Source organism: Oculina patagonica, chromosome 5 (assembly GCF_052425735.1).
Source record: "Oculina patagonica isolate OP01 chromosome 5, crgOcupat, whole genome shotgun sequence".
NCBI classification, from domain to species: domain Eukaryota; kingdom Metazoa; phylum Cnidaria; class Anthozoa; order Scleractinia; family Oculinidae; genus Oculina; species Oculina patagonica.
Window position 1 is genome coordinate 23,933,215 of NC_135762.1, and position 20,018 is coordinate 23,953,232.

At 40.6% G+C, this 20,018-nt stretch overlaps 1 protein-coding gene and 1 pseudogene across 2 annotated transcripts; both read left to right on the forward strand.

The window, feature by feature from the left end:
* Positions 1-3,211: 3,211 nt before the first annotated feature.
* Positions 3,212-9,930, forward strand: LOC144653422 (protein Wnt-2b-A-like). The gene is given in 5 exon segments (XM_078513412.1): positions 3,212-3,531; positions 3,695-3,719; positions 3,721-3,925; positions 4,286-4,551; positions 8,553-9,930. Coding segments are annotated over 5 exon segments (1,272 nt in total). The 5' UTR covers positions 3,212-3,457; the 3' UTR covers positions 9,255-9,930.
* Positions 9,931-12,338: 2,408 nt separating this feature from the next.
* On the forward strand, positions 12,339-18,494 carry LOC144653424 (protein Wnt-2b-like; annotated as a pseudogene). The gene is made up of 4 exons (XR_013570741.1): positions 12,339-12,501; positions 12,684-12,913; positions 13,468-13,733; positions 17,000-18,494. The product of XR_013570741.1 is annotated as a protein Wnt-2b-like (transcript).
* The last annotated feature ends 1,524 nt before the right edge of the window (positions 18,495-20,018 follow it).

Consider the following 20,018-nt stretch of genomic DNA (forward strand, 5'->3'; position numbering starts at 1 on the left):
GAAACCTTACAATTAAGCTTCATTCTGCTGCGACGAAAATTGTAAGGACGTGTTTAGATCTGAAGAAATTCAGGATACACTGAAACAGCTATGAATAATTACCAATAATAATGTGTTTTAATATTTTTATCAGGGTGAATTAAATAATGATGTTGCAAATCCTGAACAACACTGAAACATTTTCTGAGCACCTCTCAAAAAGGGTGGTTGGTTGCTATGCCATTAAGAAGCTCTGTTTTGAATGTACAGGTGAATGTAGCCGTCAGACTACAAAAGCAAGGTCAACTGCTTTATTAGGAACTGCAATGAAAACTCTAAAAATAACTGAAATCCATATAAAGATGTTAAGACTTTTGGTCACACTGTTTTAGTAATACCGACTGACTGGAGTTGAAAATCACCTCCAACTGAAGTTATCCACTCAGCAAAAAGGTTAAAAATATATATTCTTTTTACTTTTCTTGAGTCCTCTTGCAGGGGCCAGTAACTTAATTCTTAATTCTTAACAACGCTTTTATTACAACACAAAAACTGAAGATTTCTAGCTTTTTTCTTGACTATAACCTCCACGCGCGGACACGCGCGCGAGAAAGACACACTGAAGGATCCCCCAGGCGAGCCTGAACTTCATAAGCTTTTATGCAGGCTCGCAGTGGTTAAGCTCCTAAAAGGTTTTCTGCTTATGTGTGCTGTCTTAGAAAGCCACAAAAATTAATAAAGAAATTAAAATTTATTTGTCAGCAATTTAACAACTAAATATTACACGGACATGGGGTAAAAATATTTTTTCTCGAGCTCAGAACATGTCATTTCGATGTGGTACATTTTGGATAGACAGGTCTCTGCTGTATGTTTGTAGAAATCTTTTCCGTCTCTTTCTCGGAGCCCCTTTTCCATTTTCACTTAAATTTACCCCTTCTTCGTCGACGGAATTGCTCTGAAATTACCCTGTCGTCTCAGTAAGGTCTATTCGTCCTTCTCAATCTTGTGCTCCCGGCCACAGTTCGACCTCAACTTGTAGTTCGTACCTTTATCGATGGTATCAGCTCGTTTCACTATAGTAAGTAGAACTTTACCCGTAAAACTTGGTACAGTTTAACGTCAGTTTAAGGTACAACAGATTGATAGAGAAAACATTTCAGGGTAAATCTTTGGCGTCGGATTCAGGGAATAAAGAAATTGATTTGCTATTCTGTGCCATATACACGGTGAATATTCGTGTGTTTCAGCATGGCGGTAAACCGCGAATTTATTTATTGGTTTCCTGTTTTGTTTTTCTTTTCACTCGCATTTCTACGACTGTTACGGCAAATTCACATGTAAGACCTTTTAAATCTTTTAAAAAACGCGTGGGCGAATTCGAAGTGACATCATTTGGGATGGGTGCGCGAGCTAACAGTTAAAAACTTCAACTTGACGAAATCTGCCTGCCCACGCGTTGGCGCTAATAAATGGCGTGAACGGAAGACCGGGAAAAACAACAACATTTCCGTCCAACAAAGCGTTCAATCGGATAATTATTAAAGCGAGAAACACGTTTTCGATTTTTACCGTTGTGGAGGTTTGCGCACGAACAAATAGCCACAAATAAGCTTACGGATTAAGCCAAGTGTTTCACACTTTTACAAGATTATCGTGGATGACGCGCGGTAAGCATAAAAACAGATCGGGCTAAACGGAACAAATCTAGTTAGAAAGTATCATACACAAATGATCAAAGTAATAATTGCTGGCATTTTAGAATCGATTATTTTTTAATAAGTGTAAATGTAAGATGTAATCTACAGGAACGGCTTGTTTAAAGCGTGGCGAATCGGGGTTTGAAAAGTGAAAAGCTCATTTCTGTAATTTATTTCATTAACAATTGCTCGTAATAAAAACTGGCTGCCGGCGAATACTGTCTGATTACGTCCCTTGAGTAACAAAACCGGAAAGAATCAAAGCCGTATTTTAAAGATGTCCGTCTTTAATAATTGAGGCTGACAACCCTTAGTCTTAGTAACCCTTAGTCCCTTAGTTTCTCAAGACTCTCGACGCACTCGCTAAATAAAACGTGTTGATGATGTAAACTCTGTTTCAACAGAGTTTATAAAAGCTAATAGTCAAGGCGGTGGCCGACAACTGCCCACTCTTTTATTAAACGCTGCTTTAATTATTTCGCTCTTCGTCGGACATTATCCGGTCTTTATGCTTTCATTTCCTATGACTTTCAAAGACGTGTTCTTTGTAAAGTGAAATTATGACATTGCGCACGAAACTCGTTTAAAAGGCTATTGCAAAGTGCAGCTTTGAATCTTTACGTATAGCACCGATGCGTTGATGTTTCATTGTGTGCTTAGCAATCTCAGAGTTTGTAATAACAATTTTGTTGTCAGTAATGTTAATAACTGTTTGTGTCGGGATAGGCGTTTCTGAATCCCGACTTATTATCATAAATGAGACAAAGATTACAATACGTTCTGCAAGAGAAGTGTTAACGTGCACGTATTGAATTAGCGAACACGAACGCGGATCTTTGATGTTTAAAAGAAAAGAAGCAAGAAATTTCCCTATTTAAATTCGGTAAAGTTCGAGACAACCCATTCTAAATGCCGCTTTAATGGCCTTAACGCAATCATTAGGTTACCACGACACCCTTTTACAATTCAATGAAGAAAGCTAATTGCTCAAAGAAGTCCGCTTTCTTCAGGTAATAAGTCACTTGGGATAATAGAATTGAGCGGCGGCATGTAAAATAACCCCACCTGTCGATAAAGACCAAATAAATGAAAGCCCTTAAACACGCACTTAACGAGATTCCCGCGTCAACAAATCGCGGTGGCGCGTAACAAGGGGCCCTCAGATCGCTAAGCAAATTCAAGGGTAAACTTGTGGTACCTGTGAGAGGAGATTGGTGTTGACATTAAATAGCTCGTAAGTGGTTTAAACATACAAACAAACTGATCAAGAAATTCTATTGTTTTTATGTGGCTTTACGATAATGAAAAAGACTTTATTCAATATCAATTACAAACGTTGCTTAGAATACTTAAGATCGTTTTATCGAGCTGGTTCGCTAATGGGAGCACAAGACTTGATAAAGCTTTACGCTGATAAAATGTTGAAAAAAATTCGGGATGTTAATTTATATATATTGATACTTCGTGCGCGAATGAATAAATACACTCTTGCATGTATAATGCCTCTTAAGAGTTTGTTCTTTACTTCAAGAGTACCGCCCTCAATTCGACTTGAGTTATAGCGTCTAAGCCAATCAGATTTGCCGTGAGTTACGTACCATCTTAACCGCTATTGTGAAGTAATTTTAATACTCCAAGCTACATACCAAAGGCCTGAGCAATGATATATATCGTTTATTCATCGCAGACGACAGTTTTAATAGCTTGAACACAGTCTGAGTCACACAGGGCTGCTAATTACAGCGTGCGCTTAAATTACTGCTACGCAGACATTCAACATGCGGATCTCGACTGTTTGGCTTTTTACTCTCTTTTTATTTACATTTCCGATCCTTTCGACATCTCACTGGTGGTAAGTAGGTCCAAAAACTTCCACTTTAAGAAGATTACACGCGGAATACCTTGATCTGTGCTCCAGTAATTGTTAAAAGTTCAAATTAATCAGCTAACTGCTGTTGAATTCGCTAAATGCGGGCGCGAAACTGAATTGTTTTGTTTGTTTATATCATAACTAGGTTTATGTCGCAAGTGTTTGCATTAGGGTGCCAAGATCATGTGTAACAACATAGCTGGCCTGGTCAACTTCCAACGACAGCTTTGCCGAGAGAATCCTGATGTTATGGTTAGCATTGGAAAAGGTGCTAAGCTTGGTGTAGAGGAATGTCAGCAACAGTTTAAAGACCAAAGATGGAATTGCTCTACAGTGGCGCGGGATGTAAGCGTTTTTGGAAAAGTTATGCGGAAAGGTAAAAAACTATCCATAAAATCTCTCTTTATCATTTCTTTCCGGAGCGTTTATTAGTTTAGAAGTTTGGGAGCTTAATAGTTTGGAATAGCAACTAGACGAATTACACCAGTGCCGACTGCAAAAGTCAGTCCAAAGGTATAGCTAAGCTGGATACATAGAACGGACCTGTCATGTGTTTCATACGCTGATTTATCGATACTTAATCTTGACTTGACTTCAAGAGTTTCTTGCTCTTAGTACATTGATCAATTACACAAGAGCCCATGGTACAAATCCTTTAGATCAAAACCGTTTTCCTTTTATACCGCATGAGTGAAGTTTTAAAGCGTACTGATGTACTTATCTTTATTTGTAACAGCAAGCCGGGAAAGTGCCTTCGTTTACGCCGTGTCTTCAGCCGGAGTCGTTCACGAAGTAACCCGAGCGTGTAGCCGCGGCGAGCTGAGGGATTGCACTTGCGATACGAATCGCAAAGGAAGGAGTCGGAAAGGCTTCGAGTGGGGAGGATGTAGCGATAACATCGCCTACGGTCTGAGGTATTCCAAATTATTTGTCGATTCTCGAGAGCAGGAGAGAGACGCTAGAGCAAAGATGAACCTTCACAACAACTTTGTTGGTCGCAGAGTAAGTAACCTCACTTATTTCTCGTTAAATATGCTACGCTTGGGCAAGTACGTTTGCCTTATTGTCGGACGGACAAACAATCAATAAAGTAACAAAACTGTTTTTTATTAATGTACTTTCCTACGAATTAAACTTTGCGTGGACTGTTTAAATCATAACTTAGTTCTGGCGTTTTCGATGTTCTGTTGATGGTTATTGTATTTATTTCAAAGTGGATTCTTCAAATTCATTTATTTCCCAGGTGTGTTATGACGAACAAAAGACCGGGATAAACATTTACTTTCAAAACTAATCTCGTGAGTCAACGTGGGTGTTTGCTCTAAAAATTACAACCTTTAAAATTTCCCGTTAGTGAAATATTGATTCTAATAGCAGTTCAGTTTAGTTTCGAAACTCGAATCTTAAAGCTACTTTCACGGAAATACATAAACACAATGTTTGTAGTTAAGTTCTGCTTTCGTCTAAGCTTGGGCTTACACAAGATAATCCTTTAAATTGTGTTTGTTTATATTCAACAGATCAAAACAGAAATCTTTGCTGATATAGCTTGACCTGTTTTATTTATATAAGCGTCGTGGCGCCAGAAGCTGTTGAAAATTTCCTGTTTAAGAAGCTTTTAGAGTTTCGTATTCACGGATACATGCGTATGTTAGTTATGCCTGATAAAACATGGAAAGTGAAGAGCTCTTAGAGTTTTGTTTAATGCAGGAAATCGAGTTCATAAGTTCAGTTTAGAAATACGTTCTTCTAAAACGACGTGATCGTAAAGACCTTCTGAGCACGAAAGCTTTTGAAATTTGGTGTAGGTGAAAATTTTATATAGGATTAAGTTCTCGACTGAAAGCCTTCGTTCGAAAAGTTTCCAAACAAATTCGACACAACTAAAACACAAATTGGACACAGAATATTTTCAAACTTCAGCTTGGCAACTAATGAAAGAAAACAGAATAAACTATTCAAGGCGTTTTTATGCCTTAGGCAAAAAACTAAAAAAAGTTTGAAAATCATCGTTGAGGCGAATGGAGCATTTTTGTGCAATATAAGAACATTCCACGCCAACTTTATAAACAGTTGCCAAATTTTAAAACAACAAAGTCAAATTAAAAAGAGATAACAAGATGCTGGCATTTTTTGTGGTTAAACTGTCAAAACAGGCGAATATCATGGGAAAAAATGTCACGAGAAGACCCCAGAATTGAAAAGTGATCACGAAAGAGTTTACTATTTTTGAAGCCAAATTATGAATTCAAACTTTAACGGTCATGTTTAATTATAGATTGTTAAAAATTTTCTCCAAAATAGCCTTGCTCCATTCTAACTAGTACATTCACATGGGCAAATATACAAGTATCTCTCGCTGAGGTCTTCAGTTAAGCGAATTTTATATTCACTTATAAATATCCTGCTTTAGTTAGCGTGGTCTTATGTTAGCATGTCTTTGCGGTTAGAATTTTCAAGAGCCGGTTTTTGTCTTGTTTGCCTGCCGTTTTCGCCGTTATCACAAATAGAAATCTTTCGAGAGGAGTAGACCGCAGGCAATTTCCTTAACAAATCAGATATTGAAACCCAAATGCCCTCACGTTTCAAAAACTATCAATGACTTCTCTATATTTTTATCAGTTTGTTTGTTTGCTTATTTGTTTGTTCAGCAAGCACATTCTTCGCGGAATTCTACCTTCTTCCGGATTTTTGGAGTGTTCTGCAATTAATCCGGCTCCTGAGTTCCGAAACAAGAGATTATGGTCCGCTACAAGGAATGCAACGTGAAAACACACACGCTGTCGAAATTTTAGGGCCTGTTTACATGGAAGGCGGGTGCCCCGGCTAACCGAGTTACCCGGCTAACCGAGCTACCCTGGGCGAGCCAACTTTTCATACGTTTCTTAAGAAAACGTATTGAAGCCTTTACATGCAAGAAGGGTAACCCGCCTTGCCGGGGCACTCGGTCTACTTGCCCGGGGCACCCTTCTAGGCGGGATAGCTTTTTGCCATGTAAACGGTTATGGCCGAGCTATCCCGGCTTGCCGGGATAAGTTTTCGCGCGTGTTTTAAACTAAATTTGAAGTTAATGGCATAAAATGTATAAATTCTGGACCCAAACAGTGCTATTTGATCAAAATTAGTTTTATCGGTCGGCTGGAAATATTTCTTTGAGCAAATTCGAAATTTTCGTGGGAATGATTATCCTAATTCACGACACAACAAATTTAATTTCAATTTGGCGGCCAAATACTGTTGAATTTCGATTGAATTTCGCCAAAAATGAACGCAGTAAATTTCTGACAACTTGCACATCAAATTAAAATAGGTTTGAAGACGAAAAGCCTTGATTATTCAGTAAAAAGTCATATTTTTCTTCAATCATTTTGAGCTACATTGTTTTCCCACGCCGTGACACGCTTCAATGACGCTGTCTCATCTCGGGTAGAAGGGCTGTGAATTCTGCATGTAAAGGCGGGCTAGGTTTTATCCCTTCTAGCCGGGTAACTCGGTTAGCCGGGGCACCCTCCCTCCATGTAAACAGGCCCTTAGTTTCACGCATCATTTTGGTTTTCCGGAATGTTTGATTCCATCACAGACCGCCCAAGCTAAAGATAAGAGCCACAGGACCCTACGAAGTCTCAATTTGTAAGAGTTTGTATGGGAACGAAACAATTTTGTTTTAGGAGGTATAAATTCGAATGTTTTATGAATAAAATTGGCTTACAATGTTGCTGTGTTGTGCTCTTTGTTGTTTGTCAGCTCCTCAGGTCGATTTGAAGTGATTTTGGTGAGTTACTACAAGCGTTTGAAATCTTCGCAAAAATGCAACTCTCCAAAATCCGTCGCTTCAGTTTACCTGAGGAGCTGGCAAACAACAAAGAACACTATACAGCAATAGGGTAAGTCAAGTTTATTCATAAAACATTCGAATTTAAACCTTCCAAAACAGAATTGTTTCGCTCCCATACAAACTCTTACAAATTACGTCTGTGGCTTTATCGTAAGCTTGGGCTGCCTGTGGTTCTATAGCAACTCACGATATAGACGGCAACGGCTAAAGCGGTCAAAAATAAACAAAGTGGATAAAAAACTAGAATATATTGAAAAAAAACTTTGCCCTATATTTCGGTTTGCAATACAAACCTTCCTCAGCGACTGGGCGGAAAAAAATGTGAGAAAAAAAAGGATCGTTACAGGAGCCGATCTCCTGGATCGCTACAAATAGAAAAATTTAAAATAAAATACTAAACAATGATTGGTTCTAAGAACTAAACTTGAACTTGAATAGATTGGTCCCTGGGTTATGCTTAGTCGATTAGACTGCTTGATCATGGTTTTGGTTGACATTCAACGTTGACTCGGGTTTTCGTCCCGCACCAGCTATCAGCCGACAGAAAGTTCGACTTCGCAGCCTTATTGTTAAGTAATTGAGATGTGCATACAGGAAGATGGGAGATATTTGTTCTCGTTTCGCTGCAGAGCGATCAGGGAACACGTCGATTGCCCTGACGGTGACTGTACACTTGTTCTTGATTATTTGAGCTGAATGAAGTAATCATGTCGCAGATAGAATAATGTTCAATTTCCTATTCCTGACAGCAATAAGAAATAAGTTATGGAGTAAGGAGAGGAGCTGGGAGAGCTCGGGGTCCCTCTTTTGAAAAACATCTTCACTGCGGTCGCCCCAGCCCCCACCTTTTGACCATATCAGAAGCAGCCACTAGAAACAGTTGCAAAATGAAAATGTAACCTCCCTGGTCGAAACAACAACCCCTGACTCGTACCCAGTCGTCTTCATACAGCGCAGGAAGAGATAGCTACTGAGAAAGGGAGCGCAAAGTGAGATGGGTAGGGATCCCCTGCTCCCCCCAACTCGCGCGCTTCTCTCCCTTTGCCGCGTGCTATATGAAGACGACTGGGGATGAGTCAGCTACAACTCAATTGTGGCATAACACCTACGTTTCTTAATACTTGAACGTTGCAGGGGGGTAGTACTCATGACAATTTATTTCTTGCAGGCTGTAAAAATGCACACAATTTTGGACTGCAAGTGTCACGGCGTTTCCGGTTCATGCCAAGTGAAAACGTGTTGGAAAGTTATGGCTCCTTTTGGTGTTGTGGGAAGCTATCTTCGGGACAAATATCACAATGGCGTCCTTGTAACTGTTGACCAGAGCGGCAGCGAACTCGTGTTAGCAGAAGCAAGGTATCAAATAAAACCCTTACGTGACGATCTAGTGTTCTTGGAAGAATCCCCGGATTATTGCGTTCCCAATTCCAACACGGGCTCGCTGGGCACCACGGGAAGAAGTTGTAACAAGACCACTCCGGGACACGGGAGCTGCGGGATTCTGTGCTGCGGGCGCGGGTTCAACACGATTCAAATAGAGGAACAATACAAGTGCGGTTGCAAATTTCACTGGTGTTGTTACGTCAAGTGCAAAACTTGCAGAAGAACTGTTGATAAGCATGTATGCAAATCGCCTGAAGATGATGTATCTACGTATAAAACGGCTCATCAAGTTTCTGCGGCGACAAACGCGGACCGCAGTAATAGCGGTCCGACAAACGCGGACCGCAGTAATAGTAAGAACAGGCCTCCTAAAAAATCCAATAAGAAAAATAAGCAAAGAAAGTCCCGGAAGAATAAGAAGAGGGGCGCTTCAAGTTTGTCTAGCAACAGTCTCGACGGTGGTAACCGAGGAAACAAAAGCTTATGATAAGAGCTACAAGACAAACAGATAGGACGAACTGTGCAGATTACTTGAAGTACTTTCCAGCATCGGTCATCAGACAAAGAGTGGAGATTTCATTTGCAAAAGACTGAAACTCGTTCTACTTCATACAAAGTGAAACCAGTTCCCGCTATGCTGAACACGTAGAGATATGAGATAACAGAAACTTTAATAGTGGTATTTCATGAAAGAGCAATCGTGACATTAAGAAAGAAAGTCAGGTTTAATGATGCAGAAAAAGTCAGTTGACAAAAAAGAAAAAAAACTATATTTAAGTACAACAGATCCAGATTGGATTGAATCGTCTTCCTTTAATTCTAAGGAGTTGTGTAAATAAAAATGAATTGTGCAAAACCAAAAATACAAAATCACTTGCAGATGGCAGTTTAGCTCGTATATCTTGGAAAGTGGAATGAGCTCTTTTCAAACTCATTTCTTTTTTTAATTAATATAATTTCAGAAGCGTCCGATGATCAATGGCAAATGTTTTTTTTATTGATTGATATTTATCCAGGTGAACATTATTTATGTACATATTTAAATTCAGTAATTAGTGCCAGGACAGAAGCAATGAACAGAAAATACTTGTATGTTTGCCAAGCCACACGTGTTTTCGAGTACAAGTGTTCAACGGTAGTGATTCGTGCCAAAAATAAATTCATATCATTAGAAGTCTGTTGTACAACTCCACTCTGACCCAGGTTTGAATTCTGGACCCTGCGTCATATGTGGGTTGAGTTTCTCCGGGGTCTCCGGTTTTCCTCCCTCCAAAAAAAACATTACCCCAAATTCCAATTCGAACTTTGATGTACGTACACTTTCTAACGAGCTCCCGAGAGTTCCTCCGTGTTACATGGGAAAAGAAATTACAGTTACATTTCTTTTATTGCTTTACATTTAGCTTAAGTAAATAGACGCCTGACTTGCTTCGCGCTCTCGAATGTTTCCCCGCTCAATAGACGTCCGAGGTTCGACCCAAAAATTCATACTGATTACGTAGAATTTGATTGGTTTGTCACTCGATTTACGGGCAAGTAAAAACCAATCAGAAAAGCACCTTTGTAGATCTCCAGTGGAAACAACTGGGTATTTTGCATGTGTACCTTGCTTGTCGGGTGGCTGCTTTCCTTGGCTCTTACCCATGGATGTAAATATATCAATGTATTCCCGCTCTGAAGAGTAAAGCTTCATTCTCGTTCCGAGAGCCGCCTGTTCCTCTTAGCCGGCTGAGCCTGGGGCACGAGAAACAAGTGGCTCTGGGGACACATAATTTGAGAGAATTTATATCTAGCCAATCAAATCAACCTTAATAAAATCCCTTTCAACCACCCACAAAGGGATTTTAAAACGGTTGATTTGACTTGCCAAATTGAAATTTCCTTTTTTAAAGATCTAGCCTTCAAATCATGTGTCCCCAAAGCTACTTGTTCCTCTTGCCCCAGGGACGAGCGGCTCTGAGGACGAGAATGCTGTTTTAAGATCCCTGCGTTGTTTCAAGGGTTGATTTGGCTAGCAAGATTTCAAACTCAGTTTATCAAAAACTAGCCAATGAAATCATGTGTCCCATGAACCCCCTGTTTCTCGTGCAAAGGCTCCGCCGGCTAAGAGTGTCAGGCGGCTCGGGGGACGAGAAGGGTAAAACCCCTTCTTCGAGAACGTATCCCCAGGCCCCTCTCGCCATACTGCACTCACTTAGTATACCGCGCTTATCTCACGCACACAAATTTTGCCAAAAGCTTTCTATTGTGAACGTATTTAGCATCAATTGAGCAAACCAAATAATAGTATCGACCTAGAGGTCACTACGCGAGACAAAATTTGCTAATTGTGGCTCTCTAAAGTTGCGGTATAACTTAAACAAGCGGAAGATTTTTAGTTCTGTGAAAGGTGAGTTGACAAGAGGAAGAGCTTTCAGTCTGGTTGGTAAACATAAGAGGTGCGCCTTACTTCAGTTTGTGCTTAGAGGTATAACGCGAGCCGATCCCTCAATGCTATAAATAAAAGTGCTTCATCATTTCATGTGTCATGTGAAATTGATGATAAATTAAATTGAACGCGGCAAATACGATGGTCCAATCAAAAGCGAGCTGATCATATTAAGGTAATCATGCGTGCTGGATTGGTTAATGACCGATGCTAATAAGTGGAATTGTACACTTTGTTTTTACCGTCGACAAACGGTGAAAAGGACTTGAAATGGGGCATATCATCAGTGAATAAATAGCAAATCGAGCAAGGATACAATATTCGCTAATGTTTTCGTGCAGAGCCCTGGAGAATGTGGAAGGAGCTCGTACACACGCTTATTCAGGGATTTTCAAGCGAGTAAGAACTCGAACATCTGTGACTTATAAGTCAAGAGAAGTGTCACATACAGCCCACAATCCCGTTCGCCGCAGAGAAGAATTTTAAACGAGAATACATTGACACTTCAGAAATGCCAAGATCACCGAATAAATGTTGATTCCTCGAAAACGCGGAAAAAATACGATTAAGAATGCCTGAAATCATTATATCAAATTTGTAAAGCACATCGTATTTTAATGTAATTGTAAGATTTCCGGTTGATGTTGGCATTGACCACTACTAAAGCCATTGTCCGCAATATGCACCCGACGAAAGCCATATAATCCTTCTTTACCAAGTGTGTATCTTTCTCGATAAAAACTTCTTCAGTTGTTAATTGTTTCAAAAAATAAACTCATACTGCAACACTTTCCATTGTTGACAAGAGTGCGTGCTTTTGAACACACTTCATGTCAGTTTGTTTGTTTGAGATATGATGAATTATTACATGCTTAAGAAAACCTGTTCTTATGATAATTTCTTTTGCAAAGAAATAACTAGTTCCTACCATTGCATTAAACAAACTTAAGTCTATGAATTAAGGGAAATATCAGACAAAATAAAAGAAAACTCAACAACTGTTTGCACCAAGTTACTGAACGAGGATTAAAAACGAAGTTAAACGAGTTAAAAACTGTATTGCGTAACTGTCTAAGTTATATGCATGATCGAGTTGCCACTATTTATTTTAATGTATATATTTCATTAACTCATCACGGTGTCGACAGTTGTAATGGCCTGAACAGCTCAGTCTCGCAGTGGGCTGTTAGTCTAGCCACAGAGCGAAAGGGCTGTGGGAGACATTCAAGATGAGCATCTCGATGACTTCTTGGCTTTTTGCTCTTAGCCTGCTTTCATTTCTAGCACCCTCGACATCTCATTGGTGGTAAGTAATTTCTTCTCGAACCGTCCACTCTAAGAAGAGATTAAAGATAAGATGCAATGTAATTATTATCTTGCATTGTAGCTTAGCCTAGGAATTGTTAAAAAAATGGTCTGCAAGCGCAATGTCCCTTTACTCGTGGGTCAGAGAGAATTTTGGCAGATATGTTTTTATCATTTCACCAGGTCTATGTCTCAAATGCTCACACTGGGCACCAGAATCATGTGCGATAACATTGCTGGCTTGGTTAACTTCCAACGACAAGTTTGTCGAGAGAACCCTGATGTCATCGTTAGCATTGGAAAAGGTGCAAAGCTTGGTGTCGAGGAATGTCAGCAACAGATGAAAGATCAAAGATGGAATTGTTCTATTGTGGCGCGGGATGTCAGCTTGTTTGGACGAGTTGTGCGGAAAGGTAAACCTAATTTCTCAAAACATATACTCTTCATCTAAGAAAGGCGAGAAATGTCTCGCGGAAATGTTAGCCAAAAAAAGGTTTCGTCGTTCGAATTTTTCTGGGACGCCTTCTCGGGTCTCAGTTGGTTTTTTCAAGGCTAAAAAAGTTTCGGGTTCGCAGAAAAGATATCAGTCTCACCTTCTCGAAAAGTCTCGAATTTACCACTCGACAATCCTGCTAATTACTTCATTTTATCAAGTGCACGCTGTTTACAAGCTCACGTACACTTACAAACCTTCTAATTGTTCCGTAGAAACTAAAAGAATGTTCCAAAAATCAAACAAAAAGGTTACACACGAATTTTGCTGACCGACATAAACGAACCAGCATAAACAAAACTGGTTGTTTCATGAACACCCACTAAGTTCTAAGTTCACAATAGTTTGGTTTCTCTTAATTGATTGATTTATTACTGCATCTCTTGTCAACACAAACGGTTAAATAACAAATGGTTTCCTTTTCGCTTGAGTGTTGTTTAAACATGTTAAATGTTTACTTACGACTTTTGACAGCAAGCCGGGAAAGTGCCTTCGTCCATGCAATAACTTCTGCCGGAGTTGTACACCAAGTGACCCGCTCGTGTAGTCAAGGCGAACTCAAAGATTGCACTTGCGATACAAATCACAAGGAGACAAGTGCAGAAGGCTTCGAGTGGGGAGGGTGTAGCGACAACATTGCCTATGGTCTGAGAATTGGAAAGTTATTTGTGGATTCGGTAGAACAAGAAAGGGACGCCCGCGCAAAGATGAATCTTCACAACAACTTTGTTGGAAGAAGAGTAAGTGAGGCTATTTATCTTATCTTAACCGTTCGTTCCCTTTTGAGGCGAGTTTCTGCCAGTGTAAACTTTGCTTGATCTATTTTTGTTGTTGTCTGATTCACATAAACGCCACATTGTCTGAAGTAGGTATAGAGTAGGTGCTGTAGTTCTTGTAGAATGCGTAGATGTTGAGGTTGGCGTAGAATGTGTAGTTCCTGCTGTTTTTGTAACTTCTGTAGTTTCTGTGAGTTCCCATAGAATGTATAGTTTCTGTAGTCATGTGTTGCTCCTGTTCGTTTTGAAATTGTTGCATTTAGTTGCTGAAGAATGGGTCGTTTTTTAGATGAAAAAGTCTTGTAGGTGAACAATTCCTGTAGTTGCTGTAGAGTTTGTAGTTTGCGTGCATGGTCCTTGAAGTTTGTTTTGAAGCTTGTAGCTGGCGTTCCAGTCTGAGAACTCTTAGCTTACGTGGATCTTTTTTTTGTGGTTACTCGGGTAGCTCCTATATAATGCGGAATCATTGTTGTGCCGTTCTCTCGAAGGTTTTTGTAGCTTGTATAGTTCTGTAATTCTCGAAGGAGACGTGCGATTGCTCTTGTTGCACCACTTTCTCGGAAATGTGTATATTGTACCTGAAGATGGTGAAGTTGCTGTAAAATGCGTCGGCAAATATTGTTGTCGAAGTTGCTGCAGCTTTTGTAGTTCCTTTGGTGTAGTTTGTGTATTTGCTATTGTTACGTTTATATCTTTTAAAATACGCTCTGGAAAATGTCTTACCTAATATATATATAGAAGTTGTCAACAACTGAGTCATCCTTATAGAATATTGTGCTCCTTCTTAAATGTTCTATTGACGTCAAGTTACCGTTTTAATACGTTGAATTACGTCATAACATTGCCAAAGTAGTTGTGGACCCACGACGCAAAGCGAAATGGATCTGCAGATCAATAATGACACTGTTATGACTAAATTCATGCCAAACAACAGATAGGTAAATACACACGATGCTAATTTATTTTTTTGACAATAACAACAATCCAAACCGATCAAGCGTAGACTGCAGACGTTGGCAAACTCTGGGTAAACGTTTGCGAGGGGCCAAATTTGTTTTAGCCGAAACGACTCGAGAAGTAAAACGGCGCGGCCTAGAAAACTTTAAACCATTTAAAAATAGCTCAAGAATATATTTCGTAGGCAGTCATTTTTAAAACTATCGTTTATTCTATTCGGAAATTCGTAAGAATCTCATTGCTGAATTATTCACGGGAACAGCACGCTCTCGTCAATAAGTTACTTTGAACAAGGCAAACTGCAACAAATATGGATCTCAGTTTTTCCTACACTGGTAATGACGTTTATGTTGAGAATGGCCACAAAATACTTGAAATTAAACCGACCAAATCCGAAAACCACTATCAAAATCCCTCGTAATGAATTTAACGTAAGCACATCTTGCTGGAAAACCAATTTGGAATTCTGTTCCATGGTTCCTAGCATCGTTGTTGTGCTACATGTCTCGTGCACACCTTCCTCCTGCATTTTGCAATGAAAATATCAAGATAGACATAAAGAATCGAGAATACAAAGTTTGTTTCAAGGATCATCATTTCCTTTCTCCCTGCCCGAAAAAATACTGATCTTCTAACAGACGCAACCACTACAATAGTGAGGCAAGGGTGGCCAGTGTCCAAAAGAGTCTTCCATCGATGAGCTCCCACGTGACAGAAACGTCTATCTGGTGCTAATTTTATAGGGAAGAGAATCAATCTGTACCTTCTCGCCAGGCATGAGAAGAGCAAATGGTTACACAAACTGCAGAAAAGCCACCCAATCTGCATTCAGAGAGTAGTATATTAGACTGGCTTGATTGGACACTCAGACAATGAAGAACCATATCCAGGTGTCTGACCAAGATGTGCAACATACGCAAACGTGCCAAATGCCAGGAACCAACAGTGAGCATACATGCATGCATGCATGCATGTATGATCTAAGCTAGGAATGGATATCTTTTCATTGGAGGAAATGATTACCTTCTCAATACCGACTACTACTCGAAATATCCAGAAGACATAGTGTGTTATCATTGGCCACTTATGGCATTTCATAGCTGGAGATCTGCTATGCAAGACACGGCATGCCTGACACAACTGAAGGTTCGGAAGCAGGAAATCGAAGCAGTTAGTACAATAAAATAAAATATGAGAATGCCAAGCAGAAGAAGGAAGGGATGTTCATAGGCCCATTTGGAGTATCGAAACACGCTCATTTATCAAGTCCTTATGAATGTTAACCATGACAGTTACATGTACTCGAACAGGCTCGATGAGCAGGATGCTTAATAAAAAATGGCTAAGGCCATCGCCGTTGCTTTATAAAATGGACAACGTCCCGTGCCCACGCTTTGAGTTTGTAACGCTGTCAGGATCATAGTCGAAAGAGACGAATTGAAGGATGGTCATGTTGGCTCTCAAAATCAGGAATTCCTGCGTTAGTCCGTGTGAGTTCTAGCCAGATGACACCTTCCCAATCATCCAAGCACACTCCAAAGGTTTTGGAGACTGCTGAAGCTCTCAACAACACCTGTATTCGAGATCCTCCGACTTACTGCAGAAGAAAAGCAAACTGGAAAGATGATCTTTGGGGTACTCCCAAATAGTGCGTCGCACCGAGAAAAACGTGACGGAGGAGTGGAGAGAATGGCAGAGACAGGAATCACTGGACAAGAACCTCGCAAAAATGGAAAACAACGACACAAGAACTGACAGCGAATGAGGATCCAGCTGGTATGAGTTCTGATATGTGATGATCGTAGAAGAGTGGACACATGTCACGCTGAAGAGGCCGAATTGTGCAATAAATGGTCTAGGATGCAGTGAAATGCATCGGGCCGAGAAGCCCATCTTGCCCGAGTAAATCCCGGTTTCTGTCTGAGCATGAAGTGACTGGGAGTATTTCTACTCTTCCCCGGATGATATGCTAATTTATCGCAGGGTACCCCAGGCCCCAGCGTTTATTTCACCGGTACCTATTTATACACCTCAGTGCCGTGGGCTGAGAGAGGCACTATGAGAGTAAAGTTTCTTGCCCAAGAGCGCAACACGGTAACCCCAGTCAGGGCTCGAACCCGGACCGCTCAATTCTAAGCGTAGCGCACTAACAGTTCAGGTCACCGCGCTTAGAGTTTCTTAGTTCTCCTGACATGGAGTGGCTTACGATACGTTAAAAAGCATCTCAGTACGTAGTTTGTCTTTTTTGAAACTATGCAATTTATCTCTTGCAGGCCGTACAAAGTCACACGGTTTTGAGATGTAAGTGCCATGGCATTTCAGGCATCATGTGGATACAAAACATGTTGGAAAATGATGGACTCGTTCGGTGTGGTGGGAAGCTATCTTCGAAACAAATATCACAATGGGGTCCTAGTAACTGTTGACCAGAGCGGCAGCGAGCTCGTGTTAGCAGAAGAGAGGTCTCTATTAAAGCATTTTCATGACGATCTTGTGTTCTTGGAGGATTCCCCGGATTATTGCGTTCCTGATTCGAACACAGGCTCGTTGGGGACCACGGGAAGGGTTTGTAACAAGACCAGTTCGGGACACGGGAGCTGCGGGATTCTGTGCTGCGGGCGTGGGTTCAACACGATTCAGATTGAGGAGGAATACCAGTGCGGTTGCAAGTTTTACTGGTGTTGCTACGTTAAGTGTAGCACTTTCAGAAGAATTGTTGACAGGACATTTGTGCAAACCACCTAAGAAAGATATATCTACAAGCAACGGCGCAGATCCTGAAGATGTTTGAGACTAATTCTGGCACGGACATTGATAATCAAAACAGAACTCCTAACCAAAAATATGGGAAATAGAATAATCGCGTAAGTCCAAAATAAAGACACGAAAAAAGAATGGGATTGCATGATAGCTTTTATTATATGATATAAGACACAATTTAAAGGAGCGTTCTGAATGGTTATCTGAGCTGAGCTGAGTTTTGCAGGCCGCTAATGAATTTCGACCAATAGCTTTTTCCAAACACTGCACAAGAGAGAAAAACAACGTTTGCCTTTCATTAGTAGAATTATTTTTCTTTTCACGCCTGGCAGACAATTTCGGTTAAATCGTTTACGAAAGTGGCCTGAGAATTGCGAGGGTAAGGCGGAAACCTCAGTTGTCCAGAATGGTTACATTAATTTGTCACCACTGCTTAAAAAAGGTCATAATAATAAACTTATTGAACCAGCTTGTTCAGTCTGTACTGGAGAAGATTTATCACGTACATTTGTTTGCAGGTTTATAGAGCTCGCTTTCAGTACACCTTAGTAGCTCAACTCGGTCCATACGCTTTCAAAGTAGGAAATTGACCAAGACCTTCTCCACTTCGGAGCTCACGCTGGCTCAATACATTTTTATATTTTTAACTTCATTTGGCAGTTTAAGCAGTATTTATTGATTTCGTTCGTTCACTGGACTAGAATGTAAGAAGGGACGCAAGTTTGCGGACACCATTGAAAGTTAGGTTGACCGTGCATAGCCTGGGGACACTATACTGGCAGTTTTCCCAGACTCCTCTCGACATAGCGAGCTAACTGAGCCGCACTCACGCGTGCACTCGCGTGTTATGTGCGAAACGAAAGTGACACAAATTGTCCAGGGCTATTTTGTGGCGGGAAAACTCGGGAGAAACCGTGCCGTTAGATACAACTGAACAAGCAAGACATGGACCTTAAGTTTATCAAAGTGAAACCAATGGACCATGAAATAAAGACAGTTATTTTAGAACTGTTCTACCTCCTGCTGGGTTTATTTTGTGATATTCGTTTCACGATTCGATGCACGTCCGCATTTGAACGAGTATGTTCAATGCACTTTGAGACCCACTTGATAAATAAATTATCATCTAATCATTAAATGGGGCAAAAGACACGCTTTGATGGATCTAAAGCTTTGCGGTTGACCACAAACCAGAAATAACTGCCAATCGAAATAAGTTACCGCGGGGTTTAGATTTGCCGACAAGCTTACACTATTATAGACCTTTATATTCTTGTACAAGTCATTCAAGAAATCCCGGGGGTTAATCAACCAAGATTCAAACAGGGAGGCTCCGTCCCTGGGTCCAAACGCCCCGTGATCGATGTATAAAAGACTACAGGTTTCAAACCTGTAGTCTTTTTATACATCGATCACTTCTGACAGAAACGGTACCCTTTCCATATACCTTCCACAGAAAATGGTAGCCTTTTCTCCTACCTGCAACCCTTTCCTGTACTTCAGCTCATGAAATCCCTTCCCTGTTACATATTTCCAGCCTGAAAAAGGTACCTGGCTTGCGAGCGTAGCCTCCCCGTATAGTCCAATATAGAACCGCCGACCGGTTAGCTCAGTTGGTAGAGCGCCGGACTGTCGTGCGGGAGGTCTCGGATACGACTCCCAGTCCGGACCAACACTCAGGGTCTTAAAATAACTGAGGAGAATGTGCTGCCTTTGTAATTACATCTGCAAATGGTTAGACATTCTAGTCTTCTCGGATAAGGACGATAAACCGTAGGCCCCGTCTCCTGCATCTTCAGTGTTATAATCAGCAGGGGACGTTAAAGAGCCCACACACTCATCGCAAAGAGTAGGGCATGAAGTTCCCGGTGTTGTGGTCTGTTCTATTCCATGGGTTTGGCGGTGGGGTGAGATCATACATGGACGGATAGCGGCTGCCATAGGCGCCTTATATATGCTGATGTCCGATCTCATCCCTTAATTCTGTAAATTGTAAATAGTTACTGAAAAGCCCTGGAGCTGACTATTAAAGATTACACAGATAAAGATTAACCATACCCCTGCCGGGGGGAGGAGGAGGGCGAGTGCACGCTTGGGAACCGATGTCATAAAATGGCACCACTATTCTCTCACGCCAATTATGTTGCTCGTAGGAAACGATAGAAAGCTTAATAATATATATATTTCGTTGAGCACTTCAGTGCGCTTAAATGTCATACTTGCATTAATATTTTGTAAAATGTCGCGGGAAAGTTTTCGAGCCATGCAAAATCATGCGACATTTACATGATGGTATTAAATATGTGGGCTCAAAAATTCTACTGAAACTTTACGGATTTTGCTGTTTGCTTTTTTTTTTAAGTTTAAACGTGCTAAATAACGCTTGCAAGCACGGTAAAATGACAAGTATACCGCAGTGCTTTGCAGATTGGGCGGAGCGTAGCGGGTAAATCTGCCTGCTATTGAGTGCGTTTGTCTGGAATTATTTTGGTCTTAATTTTTTATTTCTCGTCTTTAAAAGATAAGCTTTCA